General features: G+C 39.3%; 2 protein-coding genes across 5 annotated transcripts in view; one reads left to right on the top strand and one right to left on the bottom strand.

The window, feature by feature from the left end:
* Positions 1 to 10,852, bottom strand: part of ints6l (integrator complex subunit 6 like) — a gene marked incomplete at its 3' end in the record, with an annotated part of 40,473 nt that extends 29,621 nt beyond the window's left edge. Inside the window, exons 1-3 of one of the 4 annotated variants that reach the window (XM_082547735.1) lie at positions 10,564 to 10,852; positions 10,367 to 10,444; positions 3,321 to 3,470 (exon numbers count right to left, since the gene is read on the bottom strand). In XM_082547735.1, the coding sequence (XP_082403861.1) occupies positions 3,321 to 3,470; positions 10,367 to 10,444; positions 10,564 to 10,674 (339 nt within the window). In that variant the 5' untranslated portion in view covers positions 10,675 to 10,852. Of the gene's footprint in view, positions 1 to 3,314; positions 3,471 to 10,366; positions 10,445 to 10,563 lie in introns of those variants that run through there. The other 3 variants (XM_082547734.1, XM_082547736.1, XM_082547737.1) reach the window with 3 other exon arrangements.
* Positions 10,853 to 11,848: 996 nt separating this feature from the next.
* mospd1 (motile sperm domain containing 1) lies at positions 11,849 to 15,414 on the top strand. The gene is made up of 6 exons (XM_082547915.1): positions 11,849 to 11,962; positions 13,334 to 13,616; positions 13,725 to 13,800; positions 13,889 to 14,109; positions 14,448 to 14,609; positions 14,729 to 15,414. The coding sequence occupies exons 2-6, from the start codon at positions 13,463 to 13,465 to the stop codon at positions 14,758 to 14,760; spliced, it is 645 nt and encodes a 214-aa protein (XP_082404041.1). The 5' UTR covers positions 11,849 to 11,962; positions 13,334 to 13,462; the 3' UTR covers positions 14,761 to 15,414.
* The last annotated feature ends 3,157 nt before the right edge of the window (positions 15,415 to 18,571 follow it).

Here is an 18,571-nt window from a genome sequence, read left to right as displayed (position 1 = left end):
TATTGACAAAAGTTACTCAATTTTGTCTGATCTTCTGTAAAACAAACTAAGATTTATTTTTAGAATTAATATTTTGTTTCTAAGTGGAATTGACAATTTAGTCTGTTTCGTTTGTTCTATTTTGAAACTTAAACACTTTAGCGGCTGCCTTTTGTGTAGTTTGCAATATTTGCCTTTATTTATCTGAAAAAGTCTCATGTTCCTTGAGTACATCTACCCTGTTGAACTTATTATGGGAAATAAATATTTAAATCAAAACAAGCTGCTGATTATTTCACATTTTACTTGTGAGCAACGGCACATTTAAATCTTACAAATATAGTTATTTGGCTTATATCGTGATAGATATCGTTATCGACTGAAATGAAAAAAACATATCGTGATATGAAAAAAATCTTATATCGCCCAGCTCTAGTTTAGACTGTTCCTTCCCATTCCATGCAAGGCCACCTGGGTTGGCTGGAAGACTGTTTACTTAGCCTAGCAGGGCGAAGGACACTGTCTCAGCTGAACTCTGGACACGCACACACATACATATACTGATATGCACACACTCATCCCTCCTCCCTTTCCAAACGCCTTCGACGCTTATTCCCTTCCGATGCTGACGGTGGATCAAGGAGACCAGCGCACGCAGGCCCGGATGTACTGTCTAAATCGGCTGTCTCTCACCCTTTACCCACCCCTGTTGCTTGTCATGTGTTTCTTTGGTGTATTAAGAGTTTTTTTTCATGTGCTATGTGCAGAGGTGTTTTTTTCTGTTCTCAAACTGATCTCCCTGTTGGAGCTCAGTCTGGGGGGAGTTATTTTTTTATCTCCTTATCTTTCCTCATGTTGTGCTTTTCCATGTTATACCCCTCTGACCTGTCTTCCCCATGTGATGTTTTGTGTCATGTATGTATGGTCGGAGGGTAAGATGGCGCCGCCATTGCGTGCAATAGGTCGGCAGCCTTATGAAATTATGAAATTTCCCCTTGTGGGACTAATAAAGGTATATCAAATCAAATCAAATCAAATCAAATCAATAGGTTTAAAACATTTCCTACATGATAATATGAGGCATGGTGTAAAATGAGACTGTCGAGCACACCGACACTGTCACTAAAACCTGCCATAAATGCTGCCATAAGACAGAGTCAAGGTGTTGAATACATCCAATATGTTTCTGATAATACAACCATTACCTGTAATAAAGTGTCATAAATCCCACATATGTTCGTTTCTAAACAGACAGAAATTCATTTATATAATTTGCACTCTGAAACTTTCCTGTTCTTTTTGAAGATAACCAGAATACAGCCAGTTGAGTCGAGTCCCCTCAAATTGTGCTCATTTACCAAGATTCAATCCGACTAATGACCAGAGATGGGCAGTAACGCGTTACTTGTAACGCATTACTTGTAACGCGTTACTGTAATCTGATTACTTTTTTCAAGTAACGAGTAAAGTAAGGGATTACTATTGCAAAACGGTAATTAGATTACCGTTACTTTCCTGTAGGAACGCTGCGTTACTAAAACCGTGATTTTTTTTGCGAGAATGTCTCATGACAATGACATAAGCGAGTGCGACGTTCGTGACAACAGCTGTGCGCAGATTAACAATGGATAATATATCGAGTGCGGGAGAGAGTATGAGCGTGCAGCGTTTAAATCGTGGAAGTACTGACCTTATTTTGAGTTTGATTCCATAAAAAGTGACAAAAACATTAACGTCCGTTGTGCGTGGGAAGAAAACTTCTTTTTACAGCGAAAAAAACCCCTAAACAAGCACCGAGTGCGCTACCACGTAATGGGAAATTCACAGAGAAACTGCCGTATCCTTCCACTGACCGCTGCGGCACACCTGCACCAGAGCACACCTCCGCCTGCAACTGTTTGCAGAAAAGTTGCCTCCTATTAGGCAAATATTGATATTCCATGGTATGATATCTATTATATATCAAAAATATCACATTTTACTTAATAAAATATCAATATTTGGTGTCTAGTATTGTTACAATATTGCCACGCAAAATATTGATTATGACTATGACATAGACTACTGACTATGTTGTCCTGATTTTTTCTCCCCTAGCAAACAGTAACAGATTCCAGTGTGATCTGGTCACAGTCCTGTGTTTCTGGTTTCATTTATAGGCTGATATTCAGTGGGAGCCAGTATGTGAGCAGGTGACAGAGAGGATGAGAAGAAAGAGAGACGATTTTTTTGATGAATGTCTGTGCAGATGTAGAGTCGGAGCACAGGATGGTGGAAATGTGATATACAATAAATGGCTTCACTCAGTCAGATTTCATCCCAAACTCCAAGACGTCATGCACTAATGGGCAACTTTAACTGCATCAGTCAGCCCCACTACACAAGATTCCTGTGGTGAGACACTCAGTACTGTTGAGTGAGGTAATTTCAGACTCATGATTAATGGCTCATTCACATGAAAGTAAAAGTAGGATAGCAACCTCCTTGTGAATAGGAAAAAAGCAGTTGGTTGCCTGATGATTGCACTCAACATTTTTGCTTTTGAAAAAACTGCAAGTAGTTGTAGCAACTTCTTTTTTATCACAAGTAAATTGCATAAGTCACCTGGTGGGGTACCTGTCTCAAAACCATCAGGATCTGATTGGGACCGACTGCAATCGCTCTCAGCCACACTGTGAAAGCTTCACAAATAACTGCTGTCTAATTTAGAAATGCAGACAAAGTGCCAACGCATTGCAATCAGTGTGAGTCTGTCTACGCAACCCTACTGTGACAAGTCTCTTCACAATAGGAGACTTGCCTCAAATGGTTGCCAGCTATAGGGTATATTCGGATATAAAAGCAAAGTTGCTCTACACCTGTATTACTCTGCAGATAAATCACCATCCTGCAACACTTACACCACTGTTTCTGAATTTCTATTTAAGATTGATGACATGAATGCGTAGTTATTGTAAATTTCTGAGTATGTAGCACTAACAGATTTGGGATTTTTCCTGACTTGTCACATTTTGTTGCCATATTATCACAAACAGACTGCCAAGTAACTGAAAACTATACACAAAAAGGAACAAGGAAAATAAACCTCACACTACACACAATAATCTGGGCCACCTTTGCAGATCATGTAAACATAAATTGGGATTTTGCTTTACTAGACTTGATGTATACAACGTGAAGTGCGACTTTGCTCATGCGTACTGTGGCTCTCCCTATGAATGAATCTGTGGGGAACATGGATGCTCGAAAAAGGGCTTAAAAATAACTATGCAGTGTTGTGTTAACATCCATAACAAACAATGAAACAAGTTCTGTTTCAATAACTCTGAAACCTTTCACACCTGCCCGTAGTTGTCGATTCCCGAGATGAGGCGGTTGAGGTTAAGCAGGTCGAAGGCGGTGCGAAGAGCGTGTCCTAATGTTGTGAGCCCGGACGCCTGCAGATTCTTCAGCTCGCACATGAAAGTGGCATGGTTCTCCTTCCAGCCGGCCTGAAACACAAGCAGTGCAGAGACATGTGTTAAAGGCACAAGCAGTAGCGAAGGAGGTCTGAAGTCACTGTTCTGCAAAAAAGACTCACACCCACACATAGTTAGATCAAGTCATTATAAGAAAGAAAAAAACACAGCAAATTGTGTTCACTGAAAAGCTCAAACTGACCCTTTGGTAAGAGGAGTTTCAGTTTCACTGACTCTTTGCACCGTGGCTTAATTGTAACTATAAAATTTGATCAGGTAATGTGAAGTTCTGGAAATAGAAGATAACATTGTTGAAACTCACACCCACGTTTGAGCTGCAAGTTGCCTTTCAGAAAAGGTCTAATTTCATACATGACAAGCATCCAAAAATACACTTCCCAGCGCTGCCTGTCCTCCGTGACAGAGAGATACTGCTAAGAGAGGATGTGAGTGTGTAACTGCACTTGGACTTTTCTCCAGCGGGGTCAAGTGCTTTACCGCTGCAGATTCATGCTTAATCTAAGGATGACCTGCAAGCTTACCACTTCCTTTGCTAGGAGAGGGAGGGGAAGAGACAGAGAGAGAATAAAAAAAGAAGCTTGAATTGCTGGGGTGAACACGAATGCTTCGAATCAAGCCAGTGGGTAGATTTTTGGATTAACATGAGATATGACTCCAAAGCCACGATTTAGATGGAATTTCTACACAGCACACTGTTATGTGAATGACATTAGATGAATATTGGGCAGTTATACAAGAAAACCTCACTAAAAACACTCAAGAGGGTTAGCAGCAAAGTAACCCAGACACCGATCATCCCTGACAGAAGTGTAAAGCTTAGTGTGCACTCAATAATTCAGACTACAGAATATTTCTATTTTCTTCCCACCCAACCTCATCTCTCTCTCCCTCTGCATCAACAATTTATTGCTTCTGTAACTGTGCAATCAGACTAGCTCCGTTCACTATAACCTTGTCCTTTATCGTAATCCTCGGCACACAAAGAAAGCAATAAAAGAGGGGACAGCAACAAAGACAAAGAGAGGAAGAGCAGGATGAAGCTGAGGGTAGACTTTAGAATGAGGAAAAAGCACTTCAGCACCTGGGTGCTTCTGAGTGGTGGGGGGGTGAGAATCATGTTTTGGATTGTTTTAATCTATAACTGGTGGTGAATAGGGATGAGTACCGGTATCCGGTGCGTAACCAAACCAAAAAGCAGCACACATTTCAGTGCTTTATTTCGGTGCTTTTTTTTCCTGAGCTGTGATACACTTTAGATTCTAGCCAATCATTTTACGTTTCCGAGGATAGTAGGCGGGTCCAGGTACGTACGTTCTGTTAGAGCAGAGCTACAGATTAAAAATGCCCAAGGCAAAGCGGTCAAAAGTCTGGTTGTACTTCACAGCAAAATATACAAACTCAGCAGCCTGCAACAAGTGCTTTAAGCTGATACTGTGATATTGTCAAAGGAGGTAACACCTCAAATCCGATGAAACACGTGGCAACGCATAACGTTTTTTTTAAAAGCCCAGAAATGCGCCGTATTTGATAGCTTGCCTGCGAGACCTCACACCGAGCACGTCTACTGCGGGTGCGGTGCCTGTTATCGGACCCGGAGTTAGCAACATCCCCCAAAAACCCGAAGAGGAGAGTCCTGGCCCCTAGCCCTGCCAGTGTAGCAGAAATGATGACGGATGATGATGGCAGCAGCAGCCGTTCTTCTCTGGGTCAGTAGCTTAATGTTGTTCGTGTGTAATTTACGTTGAGTAGGCTAACCACGTTATTACATTAATGCATGTAAGGTGAACTAGCAAACATCATCATAGCTACATGCGGCTGTCCTCTTGTTTGATGGCAGATACTCCCTTCACCCTGGCCAAAAAGGCTAAAATGACCAAAGAAAAAGTGGAAAACAGTTAAACATGAGAGGTTTTTGGATAAAGTTTGTGTTTTTTCCATTGTTTAAGCACTGCTTCCAGCCAAGAGTGATACCATATATGCCCCATAGCTGCAGAAAAGGCTAACATTGTTATCTTTTTACAAAAACCAGCTGAACGTGAGAGGTTTTTGGACCAATTTTGTGTTCTCCATTCTTTAAGCACTGGTTTGAGCACCGTTTAAGCACCGGCACCATTTCAAAAGTACCGGTTTGGCACCGGTATCGGATAAAACCTAAACGATACCCATCCCTAATGGTGAATACTGTGAATACAAGTAGCATAATCTGAGTCCTATAGATAGCAATATAACAACCATATGGTTGTTATATTCTATATTGTTATAGAACTGGTTATTAATTGATCAGCTAATTTTGGATTATTCATCAATGCAGCTTTAACAGAGAGTTCAAAATACTTATACTGGTCCTTGGCAGGTGCTTTCATTTCTTTCACGCTCTAAAATAAGCAGTTTAAGATAGGGCTGCTCAATTAATCGAATTGTAATCACAATTACGATCTGGGCTTTCAGCGATCATTAAAAATGACTGAGCCGATTATTAGCCCCTCCCTCGTACTTTACTCTCGTGCTGCTCCGTGTGGCAAATCGAGCGCACCTCTCTGCATTTCGAACACGCGTCACAACAATTAAGAGCAGCGGTCCCAAACCTTTTTTGTGCCACGGACCGGTTTATGCCCGACAATATTTTCATGGACCGGCCTTTAAGGTGTCGCGGATAAATACAATAAAATAAAACTAGTACCGGTACCGAAAAAAAGAAAATTTATTCATAACACGAAAAGTCCAAGGAAAACCAAGTAAACGATAAAAACGATAACAAAATAACGCTGAAAACCGATAAAAACCCTGAAAAATATACATTTCACACCTGAGCCTCAACTCTCGCGGCCCGGTACCAAACGACTCACGGACCGGTACCGGTCCGAGGCCCGGGGATTGGGGACCGCTGATTAAGAGGACCCGAGGGAAGCTCGGAAAGCTTCGAAAGCTCGAAAATTATTTGGAGAGTGACTGCTGTTGGTTGAAAAGAGAGGTAAAAAAACTTCAGTGGTGTGAAAACATTATTGGTTCGCGGAGTCAAACGTGGATCAAGTAGACATAGAGTGTAAACTTTGCTACAGTGTCGTAGCTGCACCACAGAGCAACACTGCAAAGTTCACTAAACATAGATGTTTATATTTTTCATTTATTTTTTATATTGCGAACATTTGCACTGTTATCAGTATTTGCATACTATTTTATATTATTTTTTGACAATCTTTAAAGTCATTATTCAATACATTGTTATTGTTAAATAAATATCGTCAAATAATCGAGATCTCAATTTCAGTGAAAATAATCGTGATTATCATTTTTGCCAGGGGATTTGCCACACGGAGCAGCGCGAGAGTAAAGTACGAGGGAGGAGCTAATAATCGGCTCAGTCATTTTTAATGATTGCTGAAAGCCCAGATTGTAATCGTGATTACAATTTGATTAATTGAGCAGCCCTACATCCAGGCATCCATGAAAACAGAATTAATTCAATTTAACAGATTTAGAAGTTAGCAGGAAGTTAGCTCGCTAGTTTCCACCTAAACATGGTATAGCATGTTCTGACTGAGAGATTTCTGAAACAAATTAAAACGTACAGCTCTGCTATCACTTCCAACATAAATGAAGAGAGAAAACTAAACAGCAGTGACGTTTGTAGGGTTACTGAAGTTGGACTAGCTGGTATATAATAATGTGCTACGTGGTGTCTAGCTACACAGCTATGTTAGCATAATATAAACACAGTGAAGCTGGAGGATGAACGCTAACTTTTTTCCACTCGATAAAAGTTAATGTGGGGGTTCCTGATGGTTGGAGACAAATGCAGTCGCATGGCAGGATACTGTAAACGGACCAAACTTCAGTCAGGAGAACAACTGAGATAATCCATCCACAATATGAGGTTAGTCATTAATATACTGCTGTGTGAGCTGGGCTGTAGTGACATCGTAAGGATTTAAAAACTGAGCTTTAAAATAAACAGTGGTAATAAAACTGAGAGAGGCCGACAGTGATCCCTGCCTTTTTTCACGGGCTTGTTCAGATTAAATAGAACAAGATAAAAAGCATTAAAACATGTTAAAAACACAACAGCCTTAATAAACGCAGAGTAGTTTGGAAAGAAGCAGGTTTCATACGTCATCACTTAAAGACTGGATTGGAGATATGAGCTCACTGACATCATACAGAGCCGCTGTTAGTGCCACCTTTACCATTACACTTGGTTATTAATTGTTCAGTTAATTTTGATTACTGATTGTGAGAGCTTTAAATTGACATACAACTTTTATATTGTTTTTAAAAAATTGTAGTTTCTTTTTAATTTTATCAAAAGTATAAAATTCACATCATCCTGGAGTCTGAAGCCTGAGCTTTTGCCTCAATATGAGCTGCAGAGGTGGACAGAGAGACGTGAGCTAAAAATGGTCTTTTTGCCTTATTTTAATATGAAGGTCAACGAAGAGAAAGAGCCCATCTTCATCTTTGTAGCAGTCATCCGAACACACACACACACACACACACACACACACACACACACACACACACATATATACATATATATACACATATACATATATATATATATACACATATACATATATATATATATATATATACACATATACATATATATATATATACACATATATACATATATATATATATATATATACATATATATATACATATATATATATATATATATATATATATATATATACACATATACATATATTAGGGGTGAAACGATACACAAAATCACAAAATTCACGGTTCAGTTCGGTGTTCGATACTTTGGTGTCACGGTTTGATTTTTTTTTTTCGATACAAAAAAATGTTGATGCCTTTTTAATTTGTCATTTATTAAAATATAAATATATATTTTAACTCAGAAGTACAGTTTTTAAATTTAATGTTGCTGAAACAACAAAATAATAAAAAATATCTGATCAAGAAATCACTCATCTTTCCAAAATAAAAGCTATACTACGCTTCTTCTGGGCTATATTCTCAGCAGCATATTAAACATATCAGGTCGCCATAAGGAGAATCATGTGCTAACGGCTGTCTAAATGACTCGGGTAAAGTTTGTAGCATGTTTGTCAGAAAAATTATGTAGTTCATAACTTAAGTGATGCAACAGCAAATGCAAAAAATCCTTTACCATATTAAAAAAAAATTTTCTTCTATATATTTCATGCATATAGTATGCATGAAATATGTGTAGGGTGTAGCATCAGTAACAGCAAATGGCATACATCGCATCGCTTATACATGACACATTAATATGCATGAATGAGAAATTGTAGCCGTATGCTTTACTCAAATAAATGCCATTTTTAAAAATGCATGATTTTATAAGTACAAATAAACTGATATTGTGTAAACTTGCACTTTGTACTTGCTTCCATTATCCCATCCAAACTGTTGCTGTGTTACTTAACACATATTGCTTGTATATGAATTTTTTATTTTTTTAAACCTCTAAATATGCCAATAGAAAAGACGTTTACTGCGTTAAACCAAACAGCTGCTAATTGTAACAGACATTTTGTAACAGGAAAACAAAAAATTCCGAGCTGCCCATCTTCACTACATTTTACAACCTATTTCACAAGACGATAAAGTTACAGAAGTATAAAAACTAGCATTCTGGCGAAAAAGTAATTACACAGTAGTCAAAAGTATAACTAGATTAATAGTAGTGAGTTGAATGTTTTAAATTTAAAATAAGCTTTTTTGAAACCTTGAATTAGTTTGAATAATAAATAATGATTTTAAGTATATTATCCAAATGACTGGGCATATGAAGATGGAGCATAAAATACTGTGTCACATAGTTTGCATTTAATTATCATGAGATATGATTTCAGAATCTCACTTCTGGTTTCAGTGTCTTTAAAAACACCGCTGCTGTTTGAACAGTTCAGAGTAAACAGTAACTCAGCTTTTGAGAGGATTATAAAGAACTGAAATGTGGAAGTAATTTATCATCACACTGTGAGCTGAGCGATGCTTTCTAACATATGCTTTTGTACATTTATTAACTCTTCAGCTTTGAGCATTTTGCTTCTTGGTAGTGAGGCATGCAAACTATTCTGTTTTCTCCAGGCAGTGATGGCACAAGACGGAGTAAGCTCCCTGCACGCTGTGTTGAGTAGTAGAGTGTGGTTTGTAGACAGAGTTATGGAAGCCTGGAGAGACCTAATATAGTGTAGAGAGCAGCCACTGAAGCACACCAGGGACCTTAGGGGTTCATGTGGATTGTATTTTATTGGGAATGAAAAGATCAGATGGAGATATGTGTCTGGTCATAAAACATGTCAATAGATTATAGTCAGGAAACCTTTGTTGATATTAACCCCGTGAAATTATCGCAGTGATTCCCACGCTGTATTTATTTGTTCCTGTGTGTCTGTGCATGTATGAAGACTACTGCTCCTATGCAAGGACATGACGATCACTCGTATCGGGATGACAAATAATTATAATATGAATAATGAGAACATGAGCAAACTCATAAAAATACAAAAAAAAGAGATCTCATGATGAAGAGGGCTTATCAACTTTCAGCCCAGATTGGCCAATGGCGATGCGTGACTGATGCAAGGGGCGGGGTAAAAAGTGATCGGCGGGCTCTTTGACCAGTCTACACGTTGTTATATTAAAAAAAGAGCGACGTCATAGCTGATAATAAATCTCCACGCCTCCATCTCAACGCCCGAGACTTTTCTCAACACAAAAGCAAAATGTCTGCTGGATGTTCGGAGGCAGTGCAGCTCCGCGTTTGTCAGTATTTGGAGCACTAATTTGCCGTTTTTTGCCACCGGGAAGCCGCCCAACACTGACTACAAACCAGAAGGACAATAAAATCTCACTGACAGAAAAATACGAACGGCTTGTAAAATGTAAAAATGGCATCAGTTGCTAATTACCTTCACTCCGTATGGTGGATCATCGAATGTAACTAGCATGTACCTGTCGCCTCTACTAGCCGGGTCTCGGGCACGCAGCTGTCAAAAAAGAAAACCAAAACAACATATATTAATTTTGACCTATCTTCCCCAAGGAACCCTAAGCTAACCAAAGGTGCATACGTGCTGAAAAAGGTCGGGGTAAAATCATTATTTACCTTCATAAAGACCTCAACCGCGCCTTTAGCAACGTCCAGATACGTCGTACCCAAATAAGTGCGCTGATTCATAGAGGCGGACGTGTCTAACAGGAAAAGTAAAATAGGCATTTTAAATGTAAAGCCGCGGTTATATGCTTTTCTAAAATAACTATTATCCACATATGACCTATCGTGCAGCCCAACAGTTCACACATGTGTGTATATATTTGTTATAATAAGCCCCCCCCCCCTCCAGTAGAGGGCCGTTGCCTCTGCCCTCTCCCTATCTGCCTTTCTAGAGCTCTGTCTCGGCTCGCGCTGTTCAACTTCTGCTCCTAACCGAATGGAACGCCCAGCTCCTTTCAGTGCGACGCCATTGGCTGAGTCCGATGGAAATGACCACGCCCCCTCAAGCACAGATATAACGAAGTCGAAATGGCTCGTGAGTACAGTTTGTCAGTCTCCTGGTGTTTGGGGTGGTTATTCAAAAGCGTGGTATAATGCCCTCGTATCTGTGGTCTCTTGAGGCTAGTTTGAAGCCACATAACTGTTTGTTGCAGTGTGAGAATTATATTCTTAGACCTGAAATTTCTTGCCGCTTGCACCGTATCCCTCCCGCCCCATCACAACTTCATACGCGCGCCCACAGATGTGATTCTTTTGCTGCGTTCAAGGCGTCTCAAAGGCTCCGTCCTTCTGACTAACGTAATAACAACGCATGTAGTTACATGACCTTGTTAACTAAAACAAAAACTGGGGAAGAAACTTACACATGCATGCTTGAGTTTGCAAATACCACAGCGGGAAAATAATTCTCGCTACCGAACCGTGTTTTTTGTATCGTTTGGCCGTAATGGTGGTAACTCCGACAATACTGAAGTCACGATAGTGTGCTTCGATGCTACCATGATATTAAGAAATAACGGAAAAATCAAATTACAGTAAGTTTTAAAACTTTATACCAGCAGTTTAGAAAAATACCTCATGCCTGGTGGAAGTTTAAAACAGGCTATTTCTTGTTTTCAGTTGGCCTATTTATACGTTATATGCTAAAGAAAACAATTTATTGCACTAGGAAAGTGTGAGTATACTTTACATCTGAGCACATTTTTTTCACAGCAGTTGTGTTGTCAAAGCATTCTGCAAATATAATTAAATTATGCCTGGGGGATAAAGTTTTCTGTGCTCCGATCCAAACGTTGTGAAATAGTAATAAACACGTTAGCCCGCGTGCTGGGAGAACATTTACGTTCTCACGTACTCGTCTTCTGCCATCCCAGCATGCACCGCGAGGTCTGCAGTACAATTATTCACAAAGAAAAAAAAGGCTTGAGGAGCAACAACAACAGGGTGGGAGCAGAAGCACAGATCTCGTTTACAGCTCCAACGTTTCACGAACCCGTGTGCTGACAACAAGGTAAAGTTTCACTCTGACTTGCTATTGAAATTAAATAAATCTGCGCTTTGCTTTCTGAAATGACACTGCGTGTAGACAACGTTTAAGAGGCAATTTGCTATCAGCTGGGTTTTCTTAGCCGGCTAACGCTAGCCATCAGTATTGAACACCGTTAGCATTACAGTGAAAATATGTGTTATTACACGAGCAGATAAAGAACATGTTATACCATCGGTATTACTTAATAATAGGCACCGTATTAATTTAAAATCACAGTTGTTATAGATTTATGTCAAATATTCAACGAAAAACCTATTTCTGGTGTTTGTTTACGTTGTTACCTGTGCTTTAAAGACAGTTTTGAGTTTATATACACTAACGAAATGCTAAAGAAATCTAGATAACTTAATAACATATCATATCTCATATACTGAAAGTGACTTCGTAGCATCGTGCTTCAAATGTAGTGATTTTATTGTGTTTTTCTGACGTGGAGCAAACTATACGTAGAAAATAAAAAGTGTTACGACACCACAGGTCTCGCTCCTCGAGTTCTTCCGTTACCATGTAAACACAAAGGGCCACGTGACCAGGCACATGGAGTTCACTTTAACTTTGTTTGCCTTTAATAAAAAGTTGTACCAATGAAATTGCCTTAGCTTTCTCGCTTATCATTAAGGTCTGAGTTTTGTTTCAAGTATTTGCCTTTAAAAATACACGTAGCGTTAAAATATAGCACGTGTAGGATTATCAGTATATAACAAAACCTTGCTGTGCTCAAGTTTTAAAGACATGGGTTTAGGTGGTTTAGAAAAGGTTTATCAATGTAAATATCTTATTACACTGTTAAATTAAAAAAAAAAACAGACTAAACTAAAACATTTAGATGAGTCTAACATTTTCATTTTTTTAATCACGTAAGTGATATAATAATATTTTTTGCTTTAAATACAGAGTATTTAAAAACAGAGTAAATCTAGAATCTAATTAAGTTATAAGTGTTTAAATGTACTTTTAAATATACTAGAATATCATAATAAAATTAAGGCTATGGGGGTGGGTTAACATTTGTTGGCGGGGGATGGCTTCACTCTTTGTTATGCAGTGGGGGTGTGGAAACAGAGGGTGTGAACCCACAGAGGTGGGGGAGAAGCTAAACAGACAAAGCATCCAAGAGGTGGGCAGAAACTTGCCTTTGAGTCACTAAAGTAAACAAACAGGCACAGTAAAGTGTAAGGTAACTAGAAGCTATAGGAGATATATGAAAAAAATGAAAGAAATGTATTACCACTACACTATTACTAACCTATTAGAGTTTCATAAAATGTAAAAGAGTGACAGGCTGTTGCCTCTTGGCGTATTTTGCGTTTCATCACTTGTGTTTCTTCACAGTATCATGTCATGGCCCTAAGGAGCTGAGAGTGGGAAGTGCTGTTCACCTGAAGGGAGCTCACAAAGCTTGAGAGTTGCTAGAGAAGAGTTGGCGGGGCCTGGGCAGAGGGTAGAGCTCAGCGGGAGCCAATGCAGCAGCAGCATCGACCGCCAGAGCTGGTGGGAGGAAGCCTTCCCGTGTTCGTGTTCCCCAATGAGCTCGTCTTCTATGCCGATGATCAGTCGTCTCACAAACAGGTGCTCACGCTCTACAATCCCTATGAGTTCGCCCTCAAGTTTAAAGGTCAGTGAGCAGATCGAAACAACATCTCTGTGTTTACGTATAATTGTTATGTTCATTTTTCATCTCCAATCACATGGCTACGTCGTGTATTGTTTTCTTCGTTGTCAGTGCTGTGCACAGCGCCAAACAAGTACACCGTGGTGGATGCAACTGGAGCCGTCAAGCCTCAGTGTTGCGTTGATATGTGAGTTAGTTCACGCTTTGGTGAACCTAAACTAGCAGATTGATTAATTTATTGCTATCTGTACAGCTAACTTTCTGCATCCACGCAGAGTAATCCGACACCGAGATGTGCGCGCGTGCCATTATGGGGTCTACGACAAGTTCCGGCTGCAGGTGTCAGAGCAGAGTCAGCGGAAAGCTCTGGGCCGCAAAGAGGTGACGGCCACTCTCCGTCCCTCTGCCTCACAGGACCCGCCTAGCCCCCGGCCCCAAGATGAGGAACGCCGAATTGCTGACAGCGAGTTTTTTGAACAGACTGCATTCCAGACAGGTAGGAAAAAGAGGGGAAATCGCTGCTGTGTGAAACTGCCTCTAGATGGAGCCAAATTATCACAAAATTCAATTGGTGAGCATTTCAAACGATATCGCTTATTCTAATTTTATTATTGTTCTTCCAACCCTGTGTTGCTTTGTTTTAAATAATATTCTTAATTATACCCACATTAATTTAGTGCCACATAATCTGCTGTATATTGCTATTGGGTCCCCCTTCAGACTTAAATGGAAGCAGTTTAAGTTAGTTTGGTAAATTACCAGGCTTTTTCTGAGTTACACAAGTGATTGCACTCAATCTAAGTGTGTTTATTTGTGTGTATGTGACACTTGCAGAGAGCCGTCCTGTTGCTGGAGGACCCAGTCTGTTGACAGTACTGCTTGGGCTGGTGTGTATGGCCGCCCTGATGCTCCCGACACTTGGGGAGCAAGAATCTACTGTGCCTGTCTACCTCCACTTAAGTGTTAACAAGAAACTTGTAGCTGCTTATGTTCTCGGTGAGTAAAAACAGAAGGAAGTTGCATGTTCCATTCTGAAGTGAGAACCAGGCTGTTTGTTTTGACAAAGCGTGTGATGAAATTTATAATACCCGGTGTTATTTCTTGTCATATTTTAGGGCTTCTTACAATGGTCATTCTACGCACATGAAGTGCCGTGAGCCGAAAGGAGGGAAGAAAAGAAACAGAAACATGAAGAGAATGTTCTCCCACCAGAGGCACTACTACGAGTAAAAAAAAAGTAGAGCTGACAGCAGGGGAACAGGGGTACTTATTCGATTACCTCATCCTCTGAAAAATACATTTTAGCATACTTGTTTTCAAATCTACACATTTGTGTTAATACATACACGGAACTAAAGTGACGTAAATGGGAAGAGCTGTCGTGTGTAAGGTCAGAGTGAGGGGAGCTGTCCCTGAGATAAAGGGCCTGTGAAGAAGCGTGAGGCCATTTGCTGTTGTTTGGCCTCACATATTGTCTGTAACTCTGTTGCCATTATGTGAAAGAAAGTGGTCATTTCAGTGTGAAGGAATCAACATGCAAACGCGGTACTTGTATATAAAGCCATTAAAGTTTTGTTACCTGTTACCATTATTAAATTGATGTTTTTTTAAAGCTTTTTAGAGTAGACTGAAGACTAAATGCCGTTCCTTGCATGTGTGGATACTTTGTATGAGTGGGCTTTAAGTTTGTTAGCAGTAAGATACTTCTACCTGTCACCAAAGGAGGGGTCTCCTCTTGAAAGAAGAATGGTTCGCTTGCCATGCTTTATCAAATGTTTAATAAAGTCTCAATACAGCTGTAGTGTGTCATGTTCAAAGATAGATTCTGTTTTATTTTTTACACATTACATGTTGTGTCAGGAAAGCACACGGCACAGAACAGGACAATAAAGCTCTTGTTAGCTTTGCAATGATGGTGCCTGAAAATAATCCAGCGGTCTCCCTCGGGGAAGGGGTGTCATCTCAAAGCAACATGATGTGCAGCTGCTTGGGAACCAGTTGCCTCTAAAGCTGTAAATAAGGCAGAGAAATAACACTGAAGAAATTATACAGAGAGGGACGTGACACTCAAGAGAATGCTGAACTGAAATCTGTGGAAGCATTTTCCAGCAGCGAAGATGGAGGATACGCATGCACAGGGTTGTCTGATGGCATGCAAGACATTATGCACACATTGTTCTATGAAGTATTAAGATATTAATAAAAGTAAAGTACTATGAAATTACATAAATATTAACAAAACACAGCTAAATACAACCAGGAGTGAGAACGGTGTAAAGGACTATTATAAAGTTGGTGCATCCAGTAACCTACGTTTTTTTCTAGTACAGTCATTTCTCCACAGTCATCATCCCCACGTGGACACATGTTAACAGCACAAATACTTATTTCAACTTGTGTTTTTAATCACATTTAAGGAAGAATATTTTAAGCCACCCAAAGCGTCTGTGAATATTTCAGCTTGGACACCACTATCTAAAGTGTCCCGACAAAAACGAAAAGAACAAAAATGAACTATGATTGACTGATTATTGAGGGACTGTCTTGAAAACAAAGTTCAGTGACTCAAACTTGATCCACCAAAGCAAAAGTTTCAGGTGTAATTAGGGAGCATGCAAACTTTCACTGTTACATCGACAGTTTTAATGAGCAGCACCTGTGCAAAGTTTGCTGTGTGTGTACATCTCTCTGATTCCTGTCAGGATGGCCTGGACCATGTGATCTCTGATGGAGCGTTACACAATGGCCTGGCTTTATGTTGCTGTGTGAGTGGCAGGGATTCAATTCAAAGTGGCCTTTCTAACATCAGTGGAAAGTTTATTCAAAATCTGAGATGCAGTGATCAGAAGGACTCTGAGAACTCTCACCACTTCCTGCAGAGCCAGCAGCGTGGAGCCCTGTGTTTTATAATTTTTACTTCAAGCCATTCAAACAAAACTGAGATACTGAAACATAGTTTAACTGGTACAAACTCCTTCTCAAAACTGACTCACTGAAACTTCAAGTATATCTGGGCTTGAAACATAACGTAATAAACATAATTTGAAAGAAAATCTGCAAATTACTACAGGATATGGATGGACCTTGGATATTTTGTTTCAGCTTCTTATTCATCAAAATTTTGCAGTTTGAACTCCCAAAACCTTCGAAGAGAAACAAAACAGATTTCATCTCAGCATTTATGCTTCCCTTTAAAAAGCCTGGAGGGGAATCCCAGCATGTATCCTGTAAACAACACAGCACAATCATAATGCCTCAAATAATAAATAGATTAATTACTAGGAAATTACCTGTTGCCATCTTTTCTTAGTTAATAATTTTCAGAGTTCGATCTTATTCTAATAAACAAACATTTACATATAATAATAACAATATATTAATAATGATACTATTATCACAACTGCAGATATTGACTTTAGGTTGTGCACATTGTTACCATGTGGTACAACAAGCATCAGCATGAAAAAAACTGAAGTGCATTAAAATAAAATGAGAGATCCCATCCTGCAGAGGTCAGGCTCCTGCTGTCCTTTTCTCTGCCCACACTCACGCAGGCTCTGCCCCCTCTAGCCTGCAGATGTCACTGTTGAGGCATTTTGAGCTCAATTTTGATAAATGTCCCTGCAACTATTAGGCTACATAATTATAGGTTGGCTAAAAACAGTTGGGCAATGTTTTTGGCACACTTTGGGCCCCTTACTACCAACTAACTATCGTTACAACTATGAACTCCTTTGTATACCAAAGTATTCTAGAGTCAATCTGTCTGACAGGTAAAGCTTGGCTGAAAGTGGGTCATGCACCAGGAAAATGATCCTAAGTATAGCAGCAGTGAGACTTGCACTACATTCCCAAAAGTATTCACTCACCCATCCAAATCACTGAATTGTGAGTGAATTCAGGGTTCCAATCACTTCCATGGACATTTCCATGACTGTTCCACAGTCAACTGTTAGTGGTATAAGTGGAAGCAACTGGGAACAACAGCAACAGTAGAATCACAGAGTGGTGTCAGTGGATGCTGAGGCACACAGCCTCCTCGTCCAACATCAGTGTCCTCAAAAACGCGAAGCACTTTGAACTGTTTTGAAAAGTGCTATATAAATAGTTTATTTTTAAATGTGCTTCTGGGAGAATGGTAAAACATTTCCATAAACTCAGTCCTAAAGAGTTGAAGCTGTTATCACTATATCATTAAATCCTATGGATTAAGAATCAGATGTCACTCAAGTTCATATGTGAAGGTAGACGAGTGAATACTTTTAGCAATATTGTTTACTTCTAGAAGAACTGGTAACACTGTCGTGCTCCTTGATGCATCCGCATTTAATTTGTATGTTTTGGTTTATGAAGTACTAAAACTGAGAAAAATCAATAATTGACACCAAAAAAAAAAAAAAAAAAAAAGTAGTAAAAATAAATGCACGAAATGTCCTATAAAAATACTGGTACCATAATTGATGAAATGTGAAACTTGCTATTCAGATTAAACTTCTCCATTTCCATATGTTTGTTTTCCTATATTTATCGTTTCCCATTTTCCCCATGCATTATTTTTATATGGATTTTTAAATATATCCAGTGCATTTGATTGGATATTTCTTTAATTCATTCCTTATTTTTTTCTGGATTTTTGGCAGTCATAAACTGAGAAAAACCCCACAAACTCCAATTTCCGTTGGACTAATATTTCGGGAATTTATTTTTATTTTGGTAGTTTTGGTCTTCCATATACGAGCGCTAATACAGAAGAAAACACTGATACAAAAGCATAATGAAATAATTTATTTACTCCTGATGTCCGCTACAATAGCAGTCACAAAAGACGAGCAGATTACAGCCTCTATTACAGACATACAGTATAGCATATCATTTGCTAAGTTCATGCCCTGAACACTTCATAAAATGAGCAGAAGAGAGAAAAAAAAAAAAAAACGCATCGTGAAGGGAACAAAAAC

The sequence above is a fragment of the Aulonocara stuartgranti genome (assembly GCF_965226115.1).
Source record: "Aulonocara stuartgranti genome assembly, chromosome: 2".
NCBI lineage: Eukaryota > Metazoa > Chordata > Actinopteri > Cichliformes > Cichlidae > Aulonocara > Aulonocara stuartgranti.
This window is presented reverse-complemented; position numbering and strand designations above follow the sequence as displayed.